We start from the raw sequence: 20088 nt of genomic DNA, 5'->3' as shown, positions 1-20088 counted from the left end.
ATTTTAAACAAACCTGGTGACATATTATTGCTCCTTAAACAAAAACCACAGACTCCTCAGTTGTGTTACCACAGCTTGTTTTATTGTACTAAAATTTATTTTGACAGCAACTATGGAAATCATCATTCAAGTGTCCAACAGCATGTCAGATATTCAAATGTTCCTTTTTGGTTCTTAGAATTAAGAGATTGATTGTGGCACTAATAATTATCCTGTACATTGAAGTGTAGGTGTGAAGAAGCTTCTATATTTCACTGTAGGTAAATGTTAAACCTGAAACACTGGATTTCTAAGCATGTGTTGGCTCAAGAGTAAATGTGCTGTGGAAGGTGGCATAGATTTGTTTTAGCTACTGCAGGCCCTTTTTAAGTCAATGGTCGTTTAAATTGAACAATGTTTTTAGACAGTTTTATCTTAAATGATACAGAATTAATGTGGCAAGTGTCATTTTTCAAATTCTTGAACCCCTGAATTAGTGCACTTTTTACTAATGTGCATCTGATAATGATATGCAGGAAAAACTCCAGTCTTACTCTGGTTTAGCACCTTGTGTATAAGAATACATAAAACAAAAAATCAGCTAACGGCCTTTCAGAATAAAAAAATACAGAAAAAAAAAACTACAGTTGCAACTTTGCCAAAATGCACATTCAGTACATATTCTTTGGAGTGTTACTAATAACTCAGCCTCTTGGTTTACTGCAGTGTCTTCCTGTACCCAAAGCCCATCTCCACTGGTGAATTCATTGAGCTAAATCCAATGGTTATCCTAAGCAATCATAACTCTGTATAACAAACTGTTTTTACCTCTTTTACCAAGATATATATGTGCATAAATTGCATAGATTTAGTGTAATAAAATGCATCAGTTCTACTCTAACCACTGTGCTGAACCCTATGACACACCAATCCCCCCCACCTTTTTCTAAAAACCCACCAAACCCCTCAACAGATCCACCGAATAAATCTGTCAAAAAAGCTGGGTTTTTTCAGACTAGCAAAATCCTGACCCGTGAAAATGGCCGTCTGGTCTCCCAGTGAAAGCTTCGCTAGGATCTCCTTGCCAAGGTCGCTGCCCAAGGCAATCACTGTGGGAACGCCCTCTACTCTGCGCATCGCACTAATGCCTTCCTCCAGATTCTTGTTGCTGGTGACCCCATCGGTGATGAAGACGAACGCCAGCTCGGCATTTCGTCTAGCCAATCGTGTGCCTCTGCTTGTGACAATGTTGTTGATAGCGTAGATAATACCGCTTGCCACACTGGAAGTAGAATCCAGGTACCTCAAGCTGGCCAGGCCATCAGTGATGACAGTGAAGTTGTTGGTGAGTTTGAAGGCCAACTGATGTTGGTTTTCGTCACCATACTGCAGAAGAGCCACCCTGGCATTGCGTTCATCGTCGTCTCCCTGGGCGAGGATCAGGTTGCTAGCGACATTCTCCACGAACTCACGTACATAGCGGAAATTCTCCTGACCCATGCGCTCCGAGCCATCCAGCATGAAGATGAGTTCAACAGGTCGCTGGATGCAGTTGGCTACAGCTGGCTCTATAAGATACAAAAACAGCAATAATAGTCTTGGTTGACATGCTTGATTTGCTCCAGTGTAAATTTCCCGAACTCAAATAATGAATTGTGCAACATAAATGTGTTAGTTTACAGAGATAAGGTTCATTTAAGAGCAAATAAACCTAGCAAACATAAACATTTCATTGCTAAAGATACATTATTTATTTGTGAGAAATAATTCAAGTTGCATTTCTTGCAGTCCAAGAGCTTGCCATTTTTTCATTGCACATTTCTGATATACAGTATACATATACTGTATAATACTTACTACTAAATATACATACTGTAATCTTGCATGACCAAGAAAAATCTCATTATTTTCTATAATGGCAGACTGAAAAACATTCTTAGTCCATTTTTCTTTCACTCACGGATGGTCAGTATCAGGATGCTCATAGCTAATTTACATTGATATGTATTTCCATTGAAAAAGATTCACTGAGATAATCATCAAACATAAATGGACATTAACATTTATATAAGGAGGTAACAAAAAGTATTACTGAATTGCCGTTGTACTACATAAATGCTATTACAAAGATATGTCAGATACTCTCTAAAAGCTTTCTGTTGCCTAAATAGCAGTTTAACTTTTGGGGGGAATTTAAAAAATAAATTTAACCAGAAAAAATACTAAACTATTTTTAAGGAATAAAACAATATGCTATAGAATTGGTAAAGCAGTTTATAAAAAATCCTTAATTTATCATACCAATTATTTGTGTAAAATATGGTAGGTATTTGAAAGTTGACCATGGTAAAGCAGCACTAAAAAGCTCCACTGATATTTCACTAACCTATACGAAGCTACAGGCTTGTGACTTCAGCCTTAATGTGCAAAGTGCAAAACTGATATGAATATAGTCTCAAAATGAATTCTTCATTAATTTATAGATGCTTTAAAGTAATAGATCAAGCAAAAAATTACAATTCAGTCATCATTATCTGGATATGTCATTCAAAACCTGTATGAATTTCTGATTTTTGATGTACTACGTTACGACACGTTTATGGAGTTTTTATTTCCTTTCTGGAGTTTGACAACCCCTGATCACTTTTTAGAAAAAGATCAACATTTCCTTTTGTGTTCCATTGAAAGAAAGAAAGTCGTACAGGTTTGAACAACGTAAGTAAATGATGACAGAATTTAAATTTTTAATGTAAACTAACCCTTCATTTATCAGTTACCATTATATCTTTGATATTCACAACCCCAAAGCATTTATAAAAGATCAAAATGCCTTCAAATCCTAAGGAGCCTTGAGGAATCAAGCAAAACAGGATAAGCTAATGAGAGCATGCTATGCAAGCAAAGTGTCGAAAAATCTGTGCATCTATTCAAAATGTGTTCATTTCGCATATTTGAATGAAAAAAAAAAAGATTACAGAGCAGCAGGCATTGAGGTCAAGAGGCAAAGGTTGCCATTTCACATTTTTGTAGCAGCGAATTGCTTTTAGCAGAGGCTAGCAAACAAATGTAAGTGGCTGATAACTGGCCACAACGTTAACTATTTTACATGCTATTTCTTGCAAATTAAATGTTACATCTTTAAGGGAGGTATTAGCAATGGCATTCGATTATTGTTAACGCAAATACCATATTCATGCATAGACCAGCTAGCTTTTTACTTAACAACTCTACAGGTGAGACCAAGTTTATTCTTTTAGTCAAGCTATCAGTTTGAATTTGTTGGAAATGCCCAATCATGCTTTCTAACAAAAGCCAAGAGCTTTGTTTGGGTCTCCCATCATATCGGAATAGATCACTCTAAATGAGTCAATGAACAGTTCGGTCCATCTCTGTTTGTCAGGTTCAGAGGACAGTTTAGCCATCTGGGCTGCGTAAGCCAATGTAGCTACAGCCTTGGTGTAGGTATCGGGGTGTTTGGCCTCTTGTAGATTGTTGAATAAGTTTGAGACGCTTAGTACAGTGGTTGGGATGGGACTGTCCTTCCACTCCTCTGCAAGGGCGTCATCTGCAAGTGAGTGTTGAAACAATAGTTTTAGGGGCCTCCTAGCAACTGGCTCTGCCTAGTTGCTGTTTTGATTGATTTTAGTTTTTGATTTGATATCTTTCGCATTGATCACCGTGCATTTTGCTGACACACTCATAAGGAAATGTCACTAAACAACTGTTTACACACCTATGTTGTGATAATGTGACTTTTTCCTTGTGAGACTGGGCTGGTTATCACACATAACAAGTGTATGATTAACATACATAACATATACATATGAGATGATAACCGAACATACATATAACCTTTGTTATGTGTACTGAACCATTAATGTATAAAAATGACTTTTTATAAATACAGCATGTTGATATCTTGCAAATCTAGACAGTTCTGTGGATTTTATATCATTTTGCAGAAAAAAAAACAAACGTCATTATTATGACTTTAATAGGCCAAATACAACCTGACTTTTTTCTTTCTTTCTTTCTTTTTTTTAAATTTGCCTGCTAGCTATCTAATAATTGGCCATGAACAATATTGTATGCAATGATGTTAATGGTAACTAAAAGTAAAAAAAAAAAAAAAAATCGGTAATTGAAATAAAGCGAAATAAAAATTGTGAAAAACGTAAAAAATTTAAAATGTTGCCTTGAAAAATAGCTGAAATAAATATGTTTGTTGAACTACTAACATGACTAAAACAAAAATGTAAAAATAAATTAAAGCTTAATAGAAATATTAAAAACACAAAAACTAATAAAATGACAAAAGCGCATCATATGACTAAAACTAAAAATTTAAATTGAAACACAAATAAAAGCTAAATTCAAAATATGAATGAATACTACAATTGTATATAAATAATACTAAAATAATACTGATTATATGCACTGTATTTTCCCCTATTTAAATCCATTTAAACCCTGTGAAAAAAGAAAATTATAAAAAGATTGCAGTTATGTAAATAAAATAATACAAATGATAAATATATGTATTTTACTGTATACATTGAGTTAACTGAAAGGAAAAGTTTCAGAGTGTTTTTTTCAGCAGTTAGGAGAGTTAATCATACACATCTTTGTGTATATGAACAACAACACTTACCACTTTTACATGGAAGATCAGGACAAACGATCACTGGATCTAAAACAAATAAAGAAAATAAAAGTAATTAATAAGACAATCATTTCTGGATATCAAGACAGCAAGCTAAAAACATAGTAAAGTCCGGGCAGGACTCACCTGGGCAGAGTACAGTCTCAATCCTATCGATGAAATCCTCTGCAACCAGATCAGCGAAACGCCTCATTCCCATAACTCTTCCATCTTTTCTGCAAGCAATGGACTTGAGGCTTTCGTTCTCCTCTGGCTGGTCAAACATGTCACCAATACCGATGGCATTCACGTCAATGCTGGCGTCATTGCAGAGGTAATTGAGCAGTTTGTCGTCATCACGAGGGTCGTACCGGCCGTCTGTGATCACAACCACTGTTACATTAGCCTTCGCACGACGGCTATCGCGAATCAGGTTATCGTAGGCGAACTTCAGGGCAGAAGGTGTCCACGTTCCTCCAGCGATCCACTCAAGCTTCTTCACGGCGTCTTTGAAGGCGGACATTGAGTCAATCCTGGAGTCGTTGAGGCGGATGGCCTGGAATGTTCCATTGTGACTGTACTGGACAACACCAACTCGAGTGCCTGAGATATTTAGCAAACACAGATTTTGTTAGATTGCATCAAACCACTTCTGCATTGCTACTTCAAATAAGCAAATTCTGATTTTTTCCCAAAGAGATTCATTAAAAAAACAACAATTTGGACTACAATTTGACATTTTCTAAAGTAAAGCTTTCCCATGCAAACGTTGGCCCATTAAATGTCTTTTTACCTGTTTCAGAACTGGGATCTTTTGCTATTGAGCCCAGTCTGTTGATGGTGTTGATCACAAAGTTCTTCTCAAGGGTGAAGTTGGTCAACCCCACACTTTCAGAGCTGTCAATCACAAACACAATATCCAGGGCACCACATCTCTTTTCACAGTCTGAAACAGACACGAACATTTACTGAATATACTGCAGCAATACATGTATTTTTATGCTGAGAATCTCAGTATGAGAATCTTACCACAGCATCCACAGGTCTCTCTGATGTAGCTCATCACATCACATTCCTGAGAAATATATGTTATATACTCAACATTTTTCCAGTAAGTAATTTTGAGCAATTTAATTACTTTATGCTTACAGTAAGGCCAGGGTCTCCCTCTTGTCCATGGTCACCCTGTTAAGGACACAATTTGAAAACATTTAATAAAAAAATCACTTAAATGGCACTGCCAAAACATTCAGAACCTTTTTTTAATGTTACCATTTACTGTTGCTTAAATGAAATATCCCAAATGTAGGGCTGGGCGATATAGCCAAAAAGTTTTTTTCCATATCAACAATATCATGATATTAATTTACCATTAATGGTGAAGGAAATGTGAGATTGTGTGTGTGTTTATGTGTATGTGTCTGTGTGCATTTATGTATTCAACAGTATTTTTCTCAAATTAAATTGTAAAATGAAGCAATTCGGAGCAGCTCTGGAGATTTGTACACGTCTTCATATAATGAGGCTGAAGCCTGAAAATTGATAAACTAGATGAAAGAGAACAAGCCGGCTTATTAGCAACATGCACTGACTGACTGTTGTTGCTCTTATTTCTGCTGTGCGATAGACTGTGTTAGATTAATCCATATCAAGAGCTTATCATTGTTAGACATTAAATTTATTGCGATCTTGATATGATATAGTTTATCAACCAGCCCTACCCAAACATCATTTTAACATTAATATGCACTAAAAATTAAACTTGCATCTCTTCCTGGGTCCCCTATAGGCCCCCTTCGTCCAGGTTCTCCTGGAGGCCCGGGCTCTCCCTGAAACACAATGAAAAAATATGATCACATTGTGAAAGAAAAACTGGTTGCAAATGGCATTTCATTTTGATTTTATAAAAAACTAATGAACAGTAAACATGCAACAAAAATGAGTCAATTTGCTGACCGGCTCTCCGGGAGTCCCCTTTGAACCTGGGTCGCCCTTTGGTCCGCAGTCTCCTCTACTTCCCCTGGGACCAGGTGCACCTTTATCACCCCTGTCACCCTGTTAAACACATATTTATTATATTTATTTGTAAAATATAAAATATAATGTGATCTGAATCTCTGGAAATTGAAATTTCTTTCAGTACAAGTATAAATTTAACTCATTACAGTACCGTAGGTCCCCTTGGTCCAGGATAGCTGAATCCAGGTCTGCCAGAATCACCCTACGGCAAAAGAATCAATATATTGTATTTACAACAGACATGCAAGCATTGATTTTAAAACCATCAGATATTTTTGTGTGTGAAGTACCTTTGGTCCTAGAGGGCCAGGATCACCTCTAGGGCCAGAATCACCTGCGTCACCTTGGGAACCCTATAATAGATATAACATGTTTTCTGCTGGCTGTTCATCCAGCTAAATAGGTTCATCATCTGACATAAGCAGTGAGATAAAAGGGCAGCTGTTTTTGGTTTTGGACATTTTCAGCCAGTTTGTACTGTGAAATGGCTGATAAATATGATATTTAGCAAGATTTTGTCATTTTGTACATTTCTGCCTGGTTCTCCAGGAGCTCCTGGTGGGCCTCTTGGTCCTGGAAGTCCGTTATCCCCCTAAAGTTAGTAACAAAAGCCAGAAAAATATTTATGTTTTCATTGATATTTATGATAAAACTAATAAAAATCAATTTTCAACAATGACCTGTTTTTAAACAGCCAAATCAGTGACTCTTACCTTGGCTCCTTTGTTGCCAATTTCGCCTGCAAGACCCCTGGGTCCCTCAGAACCTGGTTCACCCTGTCAAGCATTTTAAATATTTTAATCAATCAGGACATTGTTAAAATAATTGTTAAATAACAATGCAATATGTGTTTATAATACAATAAGAGCCACTTACTAAGCACCTTTTTTAACTGATAGCTGTGAACCAATTCTTTGTAAAGTTATAATTTTCAGTGAACCCAACACTGACCTTTTCTCCTTTTGGCCCATTATTTCCGGTGCTGCCTTTAGGCCCAAAGTCTCCTCGTCTTCCCTAAAAAGACAATGATAAATATCACCAAAAGTCAATCTACTGTAGTCTTACAAGGGGAATATATAAGAGAGAAAAATAGATTTTTATTAGTTTTATTCCTCACAGGGTCGCCTTTAGGTCCAGGTCCTCCAGCTGTACCCTTTAAAACAAAATAAAGTTCTCTTTAACATCATCTTTAATTTAGAATGTTAAAATAACAATAATGACCATAATTAAAACAAATACATACAGCAGATCCTTTCTGGCCAGGAATTCCAGGTGATCCGGGACTTCCTCTCTCTCCCTGTAGGGGGTGTCAGAGAGCGTATTACAATATGATTGATAACCACCAGTTAGTGTAATCTCCGTAGTTATGAAATCTTACTTTGGGTCCAGGATCTCCAACTGGCCCAAGTGGACCTGATCTTCCTGGACGACCTGGATCGCCCTGAGAAGAAAGTTAGGAACCATTACACCTCAAACCCCAATGCCTAATGGCTTTTACTTTTCTCTGCAATTTCTCAGGTACCTTTTCTCCTGGAGCCCCTGCAAGACCAGGTTCCCCAAAACTTCCAGGATAGCCATCAGGACCCTGTAAAAGGCACATTCATCTGTTAATGGACTTGCATAATACCAGTATCTGTTACCCCAAAGGAAAAGACTCACACCTTGTCGCCGGGGTCACCTTTGCAGCCAGGAGCGCCTATCCTGCCAATTTTTCCCTATTAAAAAAAATAGTCATTTTTATTTAATTTTTGTATTTTTATTATTTATTTTTATTTTTTGCTATCCACACTTCCCTAGCCCACATTTATTATTACTTACCTTCTGCCCATCTGTTCCATTTCGGCCCTGCGTTCCTGCAACACCCTGTTAGAAAAAGATCATAAAATCATAATATATTTATTATGGAAGATTCTGTAAACAGAGAAAATATAAAATGATAAGCAAACAGTCTATGGAACTTACCTTCTTTCCTTGTGCTCCAATTTCTCCCTAAAAACAGATAATTTGCATGTAACATTTTAGGTGCATTATCCAATAAGTAAACCATATTTATTAGATCTTACAGATAACACTGAGAAAATCATACCTTTTCACCTTTGAGACCAGGCTCTCCCTAAATGAGAATAAACAATAGAGTAGTTACAAACAGTAATCTGGACAAATCAAGTGCAATACTTTTAATGACAGCTAATTAGATGTAAACAGAAACTGAAATTAAATGCTTGAAGTGAACTGAGCATTTAACACAATAATTACTTAAAAATCACAAAAAAGACAGAAAAAAATTAAATTAGATATTGCTCCCTTCTTAGTAATCAACCAAGCAAAAACACTTATCAGTTAACACAGATCATCTTATAATAGCCGAACATATGCAGAATAATTGGTCTGATCAATACATAGCGGTTTATGATTAGGCATTTAATCGCACCTGAGGAATGTGAAGAACTTACTTTAGGTCCAGGATGTCCAATGGGTCCCTCAATACCTGGATCTCCCTGTAGGTTTTGACATGAGTTAATACAAGTAGTACTGGTGTTAGAGCCTCAATGAATACACATTCGATTTAATACAGTCTTTGGTTGAAATGCAGTGTTTGCCAAATGCATTCAATAGAACTGGTTTGTACTCACAGGACGTCCTTTTAGACCTTTAAGACCGGGGTCGCCATTATCTCCTTTAGCTCCCTGTAATAATCAAGTGTTAAGCAGAAAGAAAAAGAAAGTGAAATTACTTGATAGTTAAGATTTCTGTCAGTCAGTGCTGTCTTTTTAAACCCAAGTAATTTTTTTAAGATACTCACTTTCTGTCCCCTGTGTCCCGCTGGACCTGGAGGTCCTGGAGTCTCCAAACATTTCGTAGAGTAGCACTGGAAAATAATGATGAAATTGAATTAGAAAACATTGTAATGCCAAAAGAGTTGGGAAAAGTTTCTTCAGACTTTAAAAATGTTGTTCACACTGAGAAAAAGCATCCTTTCATTTTTAGGCAAGGCAAGGCAATTCAAAATTGTGTCCCCAGTTTTTGTCAACACCGTCAGACTTTCATTAAAATGTAAAAAATAATCAGGGAATATCAGGGCCAGCTGTCACTCTAATGGACCACCTTTGCCACATTCACCCTTGTCAGGCTCTGGTAAGTTTTACAGTTTAAGAATATTTTAAATCCTAATGTTAATATTTCCAATGTTAGATAATTTTATTCTCCTGAAGCAGGTTCTATTAGCATCTAGCATCAACAGAAAAAAACAAAATGGCTACTACATGAACTCCATTTGTTTTGAATAACAAAACAAAAATATTTTGTGTCAAAACCATAACATTACACCAAAATAACTAAATCTGTCTGACGGTGGTGATGGGCCAATGACAGAATTGACATTCAATGTGAAGTCATCATATTTTTGTGGTTTTCAAGTCATTTTTAATTATATTAAATATAAAATCGTGTTTAATATTAAATATTAATGCTAAAATACTTAATATGTGACCTGACAGCATAGGTTTGCTAGTAGGAACAGCTTATTTGTCATCCAAGTCTTGACTTCATTAAGGCATAAAAAAGATGATCTAATAAAGAGTTATTTCCTGGTTTGATTGAAAGATACAGCTGGAAGTTGTCAGGGAAACAATGAAAATTTATGTTATGTTTCTGGAGTCTTGAGCCCAAAGGGAGCATGTGGAGTGAAAACAAAAGAGGGCCAAGAATGGATCCCTGTGGAACACCACAACGGATAGCCTTTCTGAGGAAAGTGATGCAACATGTTGGCACCCAATGAAAAATGAAAAAAAAAAAAAAACTGAAATCAATAGAAGGCAGTACACTAATATGGATCTCACCTCTTGATAAGCCAGATGAAGCTGTAAGAAAGAACAAGACCAAAGAAAGATTATTATAATAATAGCCCTTAGCTCACATTAAATATGAATGAAGTACTAAATAGTGTCTTTGACAATTAATACATTTTAGGGTGTTATGCCACTGCATATCCAAAAGAAAAGTATTAAAGCCATTTCATTACCATTATGTCATAAATGCGATCGATTGTTGATTGCACTATGACTGGCTGCACTCCCGCGAGATCAACCGCCATGTATTTGTTACGATAAACTCCAGCAGGTGAGTTAGCGATCTCCCTGAGTCCCGTCTCCTCTAGGTTCCTGGATGATGCGATAGAGAAGATCTTAATGAATTCGTCACGTGCTCGTTCTGCCGCCACTTTGATCCCACCACATGGGTTTCCTGTCACGTGACCATCGGTGATTACCACCGCAAAGCGTTTGGCATTGGGTTTGGATGGCGAGCGGACCAGTTGCTGGGTCATGTTGGTGATGGCACAGTCAATGTATGTGCCCTTGCCCAGGTAATTTATTTTTAGGAGCTTAGCGATGAAATCATTTTTATTGGTGATGGCACTGATGATCTCCTGCCGCTGGGAGAAGTGAAGGCCTCCTACAGACCAGCTGATCTGAACTAAACCTTTGTATTTAACATCTTCTAGTTTCCTAGCAAATGCAGCGGTGAACTGTTTGATGCTGTCTACCAAGCTGCCAGGTGGGTTCTCCTGCAGAGCTATGGTCTCAGATGTGTCGATGACAAAGTACAAGTCGATTGGGCATTCAGTTACTTCTGGAGAGAGAGAGAACACATACAGTGAACTAGGTCACTAAAACAACATAAAATAATATTAAATAATCTTTATATTTCTTAAAATAATACACTACCATTCAAAAGTATGAGGTAAGTATTTTTCTTTTCTTTAAAGAAATAAATTAAAATTAAACTAAACTGGTTACAAGAAGTGACAATAAATGCATTCATAATGGCTCAAAAATATATTTTAAATAAATGATTTTTCACTTTCTGTTCTTTTAAGGAATCTTTAAAAATGTAAGTTTTTCAAAAGGTTTTTTTTTTATGAAATTACAAACTTTTATTCAGTAAGTATGCATTAAATTGGCCATAGGCGACAATAAAGACATTTTAATGGGGTAAGAAAATGCGTAAATGTGTGATTTGTTATTTGATTTCATTTATTCTTGTGATAGCAAAGCTGATATTTGAGCGTCATTACTCTAGTCTTCAGTGTCACATGATCCTTCAGAAATCATTCTGAAACATTTCTTAATATTATCAATCTTGTGTTGCTTAATATTTTTGTGAAAACCTTTTTTTTTGGTAAATATGAAGTCCAAAATAACAGCATTTATTTGAAATATAAATCTTTTGTAACATTATGAATGTTTTTACTGCCGCTTTTGATCAGTTGAATGCACCCATCCATATTTTTAAATAAAACGTGTGTAATGAATAATGCATTTATAGAATACTGCAGAATAATCAGTTACTGAAATAAGCATTTCCTTACTTGAGCAGGGAGTCTGGGTGGGCGGAATCTGGCCCTGTGTGTGCACTACCACAAACAACAGGAGGAGGATCGACAGTCTCATCATCCCTATTCACCTTCCTAAACACACAAACAAACAGGGTGTGTTGACCATGATCACAACACAACACACTCAGAATCTGTGCCCATCTGTGGACATCTGTTATATTCTAGCAGGCCAGTTACATTTACAAAACATCAGGAATTTTGCAAGAAAGCAAAACATGTCTCTCCAGTGCCAGAATTTGGGGAATGTGACTATTTACCACTTTAAATTACTCTAATGCACAATCATAAAATTACTTTCAGTAAAACTGCATAAACTGAGTTTCACAGAATCTTTTGCATCAGCCCAGTTGCATTATCCATCTAACAAGGGGCATAGAAACTGCTAAACTGGTAAAAAGATTAATATTTCATTAATTAAGATCACAAACTATTATTGAATTTGTGTCAAATATATTTTAGAAATGCCCTTGAAAATGTTCAAACACAGTTAACTGTCAAATGGAAACATTTGAACTGAATCGGCCACACCCATATGCAGTTGAACTGAACATTGAAGGACTGGAATTCAAGAGGCAATGGCATTCTGGGAAATGAAGTGTTATACCACTTCAGTCCATAAATCTGTCTGCGGGGCCTTTGAATTCATTATTATTATTTCTCACTTCCTTAACTTCAAATTTAAATTTCAGTTCTAGCTCCTGTTTGCCTCCTCAATTCAAATTCACCACAAATACAATTCTGAATGCCACAAAACCTTACTATATACGTCATACAAACTAATTCCACTGATTTTTAGGCATATCTATAACACAGTTTTTTTTTTTTATGTCAGTCTGAAAATTAGCTATCATACTTTTGTAGTCACGTTAAATTAGCCATGGTTTTATTGTAGCAAAAGTGTAGTAAGCATGGTTTTTTTGCATATTGATTACCATTTGTATAACCATAGTTTAACAATAAACACCACGATTAAACTATGGTTAGTCTAGCAAAATCATGGTTAATTTGTGGTTACCATGGTTTAATTATAGTAATTATAGTTTAATTATAGTAAAACCATGGTTATTTTTCGTTTGTTTACAATATGTTTATATATTACTGGAGCCAGAGATTAAGAATAAGAGCTTGTCTTGATTCTGGATGTTATTGGATGGCAATAAAGTTGATCCGTTTGTAATTTTAAAACCCAGAAAAATAGCATTTTGTTTTAATGAAATCCAATAGCTTTTTACAATGGAGTTTTAACATTTGAGTAAAAAAAGGCGTGGTCAGCGATACCTGAAGAAACTTTCTTGTTTTGTCTTACAGCATAAATTACACAGTTCTATTTCAAACTTCAATTTTGAAGATTTTTTATGCAATTTAGTTGCTAAATAAATACTGACTATAATAACCACAAAGATGTGCATTTGCATACTTGACAAATCAGACAACCATTCTTCAAATCAAATCAAACCTTCTTCAAATCAAAGTTTATAATGTTGTCATTCACCTCATAGCTGGCTAGATTGGTTCATGTCTAAAAACTCTTAAATTATAAAATTATAAAGTCCTTTAACTATAAAGCCTTTCTCAAATGTTTTAAAATATCTCTGAGAAAAGTGAATGGGGATTACTCGTTGTGAACTACTTGTACTTCTGGGACCAAGGCAACTGGAAAAGAATGGGCAGTCGCTCTATTAGCTTGAAATAAGGGTGTGGCCTACTTGCCTGAAAGTTGTTTCTAATTGTTCAGATACAGTAAGTCTTTTTAATAATAATAATAATATAATAATTTGGACGAGTTATGAATGAATGATATGCCTTTATCCATGTTCACTCCGTCTGAATCGCGCAACCCATTTTTAATTTTTTTTTTGTCTCGAGTAAGACACTGTATGACATTCAAGTTACATGATTTGACTGATTTTTATGTAGAAAGGGTGACAGCGTACCACAGTAAAACAAATGACATAAGAGGTTTTCATAACACCTAGCCAAATTCAAAAACTAAACTACAATTAAATCATCTTTGAGAGCAAGGGGGCCCCCTGGTGTTTCGGGGGCCCTACACAGCTTGCACTTTGTGTATAGGTAGGATCGGCTCTGCACACGGCCTTCTCACAATATATCTATCACTTGTACACACAATCATGCTGCACATATCAGAAGTTCCACGCTTCGACACTACATGCGTACCGCACCTGAGCCCAACTAAACCCCGCTCTGGCCCACCTCTTCCAACCAAACCAGGGATGGCTAAACGTGCTCGGGCATGGTTCAAAATGGCTAGAGTGAGTACACCTTTATTCTCCCGCATCCTGCACACACGAGTCTCTACCCACCCGCACCTGCACTCGCCCAAAGTGTTATCCCGCACCGCACTTTGCTGTGTTGGGTCCCGCGGTGCAGGTCACTACTCAAAAGGTGCCTGTTATAATGTTATGATCGAGGCTCTGAATTCTGGACTCTGAGCAAAATTTGTTTTTCTATAACAAACTATAAAATATTTTCCATAAAAACATTAAAGGGATAGTTCACCCCTTTCTGTCCCTCCATTGAGAATGTATGTACGGTAAACTGTCCACGTCCAGAAAGGTAATAAAAACATCTTCAAAGTAGTCCATGTGACATCAGAGGGTCCGTTAGAATTTTTTGAAGCATCGAAAATACATTTTGGTCCAAAAATATCAAAAACTACGACTTCATTCAGCATTGACTTCTCTCCCGGGTCTGTTATGAGCGCGTTCACAGCACATCCGGTTCGCGAACGAATCACTCGATGTAACCGGATCTTCTTGAACCAGTTCACCAAATCGAACTGAATCGTTTGAAACGGCTCGCGTCAACAATAAGCATTAATCCACAAATGACTTAAGCTGTTAACTTTTTTAACATGGCTGACACTCCCTCTGAGTTCAAATAAATCAATATCCCGGAGTAATTCATTTACTCAAACAGTACACTGACTGAACCGAGCCAGATAACGAACGAAACATTGACTCGTTCTCGAGTCAAGAACCGGTTGCATCGGTTTTCGGATCACCGGTAGTGATGGGAAGTTCTGTTCTTCTCCGCGAACCAGTTCTTTCGGACAGTTTGATTCAATAAACCGGTTGCCGAAAACGGTTCACCAGTTCTTTTGCGCTCGACGTAATGACTTCATTGGCGATGATTGCCCTTGATTCAAGCCTTCGGTTTACACCGCGCTCATAACATTAGCACAGAATCAGTTCAGAATCAATCACCAAAAGAACCAGTTCGGTTCAGACGCGCTGTGTGTCAGTCTGAATCACGCATGCGCAGTATCATCAGCTCCTCGGTTCTCGAATCGGACGCGTCCGACAGAAACGGTTCTTGACTCGAGAACGAGTCAATGTTTCGTTCGTTATCTGGCTCGGTCATCAGTTCAGTCAGTGTACTGTTTGAGTAAATGAATTACTCCGGGATATTGGTTTATTTGAACTCAGGGGGAGTGTCAGCCATGTTAAAAAAGTTAACAGCTTAAGTCATTTGTGGATTAATGCTTATTGTTGACGCGAACCGTTTCAAACGATTCAATTCAGTTCAATTTGGTGAACTGGTTCAAGAAGATCCGGTTACATCGAGTGATTCGTTCGCGAACCGGATGTGCTGTGAACGCGCTCACAACAGACCCGGGAGAGAAGTCAATGCTGAATAAAGTGATAGTTTTTGCTATTTTTGGACCAAAATGTATTTTCAATGCTTCAAAAAATTCTAACGGACCCTCTGATGTCACATGGACTACTTTGATGATGTTTTTATTACCTTTCTGGACGTGGACAGTATACCGTACATACATTCTCAATGGAGGGACAGAAAGCTCTCGGACTAAATCTAAAATATCTTATACTGTGTTCCGAAGATGAACGGAGGTCTCACGGGTTTGGAACGACATGAGGGTGAGTCATTAATGACATAATTTTGATTTTTGGGTGAACTATCCCTTTAATGCCCTGGCAGTAGCAGATAGCTTTGATTTTATATTTAATTTGATAACATTAATGTTTAAGCTGAGTTTACAATAAATATTTTAACTGCTAACCTACTAGGCTATGTAAAAGGAATACCGCTGTACATAACAAAAAACAAAAAAACACCATATTTGTTTAAAGTGTTTGCAAAAAAAAAAATGTTATTTCACTTTTGTTCATACTGCAGTACTTTTAAATGAAAAAGTGTGCAATACACTACTTCTGAGTTCATTATTGAATTTTGTGCATAACAGTGCGATTAATGGCGATTAGTCGCAGACAATCATGTGATTAATCGCGATGGAAAAAAAATTGTTGCCCACCACTAGTTATTTTACATTTTATTACATTAGGTATCAATGTTGTTTGTTTATCATACTGATTACGCCCTAACGTGCAGGTAGGCTACTGTATTTCAGGCCCATTAGATAATATATGATATGCAATATAGCCTACAGTATAGGAAAATATATAGCCATAATCTAAACTCAAAGTATCCAAAAAGAGTTTACAATCAATCAAAAAGAGCAGCAGCACGCATAAGTGACATACAGGACGAACAACGACATTAAACATCTTGATTAAGTAAATGCAATACACTTTGAGTTTTGAAATCACAAAAAATAAAGCATGCAAAACCTTTTATTCTTTTTACTAAATCATTTTTTGGCAAAATTAAGGAACAAGCGACAATTTACAGATTACTGAATAGCCGAATAATGTGCAGCTAGGTGATAATTTAAGTGCCTATCCAAACTTTTTAGTGCATTTCCAAACTTCCACTCTTCAGAAACAGAAACGCACTGCAAAGTTATATAAAAGTCAGACATCACTTACCCACCCAAGATCAGGAAATCTGAAGAACTTTTCGAGTGCTGATTTATGTTTAAGGCTACCAAACATACATTCCGTACTATGAAGCAGAAATTAGAATAAAGTCCGATGTAAGGGAGTGAGTAAGAAGCCAAGCTGCAGGAGAAGTTTCCTCTGCGCTTCTCCCAGCTTCAACAGAAGTCTCTCGTCCCTCCTTCATCAGCGCAAAGGGAACGGAGCATCTGTACACTGCCTCTTCTGTCCGCATGGCGGCGCTGTGCATCCACACTGATGGACTACACTCCCACTCCTTGCGAGTTTTTTTGTTATGATTGATATCTGGTGATAAGAGGAGGGGGTATATGGATCACCCACACAAGTTCACAAAGTCCTGAGTGAGGAGAACATCTTGTCGATTTTATTTTATTTTATTTTATTTTTTTAAAGCCTGTGCTGAATTAATAGGAACTCTCACATGACTTTCTTCTGTGGAAGTGCTCAGTGCACATGTGTAGCATCTCTCCACAAAATCACCATTGTTAATTTAGAGTAATGGCATCTTTTTCAGTTTTCTAGAGAATGTATGGGAAAATCACTTCCAGATGTTATTAGTAAAGACGTTAAATACTCTGTATAGGCCTATATACAGATTATAGCCTATCCTACTGATGTTGTTGTAATTTCTTTTGTTTGCAAAATATAAATACTATATCACAATTTTTTCATATTATGGTAATAAGAATGAGATGATTTTGCATTACAGTAATGAGAATTTGTGCTAAATTATCATAAAAAAACATGTCAGAATGCCAAGAATTTTAATGATTATAAAATTGTGCTTAAGTTTCATATGCAAGATATAATTCTTTTTTTTTTTTTTTTTTTTTTAGGGAGAAATATGACCTAAACATGCTCTCAAGAGGCTTCATGAGCTTTGCCTAGGTTTTTTGTTGTTGTTTATTTGTTTTTCTTAAAGGGGTCCTATTATGCTCTTTTACAAAGTCTTGATTTTGTTTTGGGGGTGTATTAGAACAGGCTCTCATACTAGGTTGTTTGAAAAACACATTATTTTTCAAATATTTTAAATTATTACAACACCTCTCTCCTCAGTCTGGCATAAACGGCTGGAATAGTTCCTCAAATGAAGGCCCGCCTTCTGAAATACGAAATGTTCTGTTATCTGTTACATTGTACAGTGATTGCCATCACTGAAAGCACACAGCGCCTCAATGTCATGCCCCTTACCATAGCCGACTGTGAGCTTCAGTGTAAATATTGCTTCAAAATCAAATCAATTTGAGCATGATTTAAACCCGGATGATTGTAACCACTCTAAGTTCATCTGTCTTGGGAAAGCTAGCGCGTCTCCGACATTGTGATAACACTCATCGCCTTCTCTAGTGCAGCTCAACCAGGTCTCGTCCCATTCGTCTGTATTTGTGAAATCACAAATCCCAGAAAATATGCGTTGTAGTCCAAACGAGTTGTTCGTTGTAGTTTCTGAAAAGTGATTTCTGTTAAATAAAACATCTCCTTTTGAAGTGGACTTTGAGATTTGCAGATCTTTTTTTATGCTCAAACAGCAACATTACTGACTAACTAAAGTTGAAAGAGTGAAAAAGCATAATAGGACCCCTTTAAGTCATATCTATGGTTACAGTCATTTCCTTAGTCAATTACATGGACCAGCACATAAATATTTCCAATTGTAGGCATCTGCCAGAGCGTGTGCCAGTCACAATTGACGGAGTTACTCCACTGAGTCACCTTCACCAAAAGATATCAACATAAACATTCATATTCCAGTAAACGCTCCCATAAACATGAGTGTGTGCACGCCCAGCAAATACAGACTTAACCCACTCCTGCTGAACTGTATGCCAGCATTCATACTACAAAAAAGTGCATGAAACAACTAAACCTCAAAAGCAATTATATGGCACCACCTTTGCAGAGGAAATTACTGATCATCTCTCCATTCCGCCTGTTAGCCATATGTGTCCTGTTCTGCTGGGTAGGGAGAATCAGGGTGGCTGGATTTGGGATTTCCCCCATGTAGAGAGAGAGAGGTGAAAAAGAACGTGAAAGAGAAAAGATATCTTCCACATCCTGTGTTACACATTCTGACTTCATGCATTGAAGTACAGTTGGCTGGTTATACTGAAGAAAAAAAAAAGATAAATTTAAAGCAACTGTATGTAGTTTTGTGTACACCTATTTCTGCGAATTTGAATGCCTTTACAGTTAAGTGAGTGGAATTCACTTTGGTAAATATATCACTGTCATAATTGCAATGCATATATGTGCACGTACATTTGTTGCTGCATTAAATCAAAATCACCAAATAACACCCAGAACAGATGTTTGGCTGGGAGCGTGAGAGAGAAACAGAAGATATTTGCCTTATAAGCAAACAGTTTACCATCAGAATGCTTTTGAAATTGATATAAAAAAACAGCCTACATACAGTTGCTTGAAGTCATACCTATATGTAAAAGTGTGTATATTGTGATGGTTGCTCCAGCATGAAGATCCTAAATGACTACCTTTTAATTGTCTGTTTTATGTGGAATAAAACAGGGCCATTAAAATCAGTTTAAATTGAGCTGTTTTATTAGGCATTTAAGCAAAATAAACATGAAACTGATGCCAAAGTATTAATATAGAATGAACAATGATTCTCACTTGGTAGGTCTGCTATTTGTTAACAAATCAGAGGCTCAAACAGTGACACACTCGACTGCGTACACACATCAAACAACACACATGTACAGATATTTCCGTGGTCACACTCATAACCGTATACAGATGTGCATGCTCTCTCTCTCCCTCACACACACACTTGAGTAACAACAGCTTCCAGCTGGATTTTAGCGTTTTTTGCTACCCTTTGACTTCTAAACACTTCGTGTGCGGCATGTTCGTATGCATACATACATTGTACTGTATATAAAGTCCAAACACAGTCAAAAATATGTATACATCTTGATCTATTTCAGAGTCATCTCTGACCTTGAAGTTCTATAGTCCAGATCACTGCTTTGAATAAAGCAGATGAAAACAAACCTGTCCTGCAGTTAGGAGTGAAGTCACCTCCCTTTTCTTAATTTAATGCCTATGTCTGGATATTAGGATCTGCATCTCCCTGTTTTTTAGTACTAGTTTGTATCCAAGCTTCGACTCCCTCATCTGATCATTTTAAGTGTTCTCTGAAAAAAATCTGGCTGAAAACAATTCTGATGTCAAACACCTGTGTGAAGAGAAAT

The 20088-nt window shown here is 36.8% G+C and overlaps 1 protein-coding gene across 3 annotated transcripts; it reads right to left on the bottom strand.

Annotated features, from left to right (window-relative positions):
- Positions 1 to 60: 60 nt before the first annotated feature.
- Positions 61 to 17030, bottom strand: LOC109098327 (collagen alpha-2(VI) chain-like). 3 transcript variants are annotated; one of them, XM_042733903.1, is made up of 28 exons: positions 16851 to 17028; positions 12009 to 12107; positions 10662 to 11269; positions 10480 to 10500; positions 9444 to 9509; positions 9274 to 9327; positions 9094 to 9138; positions 8727 to 8753; positions 8603 to 8629; positions 8459 to 8503; positions 8302 to 8355; positions 8163 to 8225; positions 8019 to 8081; positions 7884 to 7937; positions 7758 to 7793; positions 7592 to 7654; positions 7354 to 7416; positions 7170 to 7232; positions 6931 to 6993; positions 6792 to 6842; positions 6578 to 6676; positions 6388 to 6450; positions 5771 to 5806; positions 5651 to 5696; positions 5415 to 5567; positions 4769 to 5224; positions 4631 to 4669; positions 61 to 1547 (listed from the first exon to the last, which is right to left on the bottom strand). In XM_042733903.1, the coding sequence occupies exons 2-28, from the start codon at positions 12091 to 12093 to the stop codon at positions 946 to 948; spliced, it is 3045 nt and encodes a 1014-aa protein (XP_042589837.1). In that variant the 5' UTR covers positions 12094 to 12107; positions 16851 to 17028; the 3' UTR covers positions 61 to 945. The 3 variants fall into 3 exon arrangements, with proteins under 3 accessions (XP_042589837.1, XP_042589836.1, XP_042589838.1); XM_042733902.1 differs by having other exon boundaries at positions 16847 to 17027; XM_042733904.1 differs by lacking the exon at positions 61 to 1547 and adding an exon at positions 1707 to 3544 and having other exon boundaries at positions 16847 to 17030.
- Positions 17031 to 20088: the final 3058 nt, after the last annotated feature.

This window comes from Cyprinus carpio, chromosome B11, assembly GCF_018340385.1.
Source record: "Cyprinus carpio isolate SPL01 chromosome B11, ASM1834038v1, whole genome shotgun sequence".
In the NCBI taxonomy this organism is placed as follows: Eukaryota; Metazoa; Chordata; class Actinopteri; order Cypriniformes; family Cyprinidae; genus Cyprinus; species Cyprinus carpio.
This window is presented reverse-complemented; position numbering and strand designations above follow the sequence as displayed.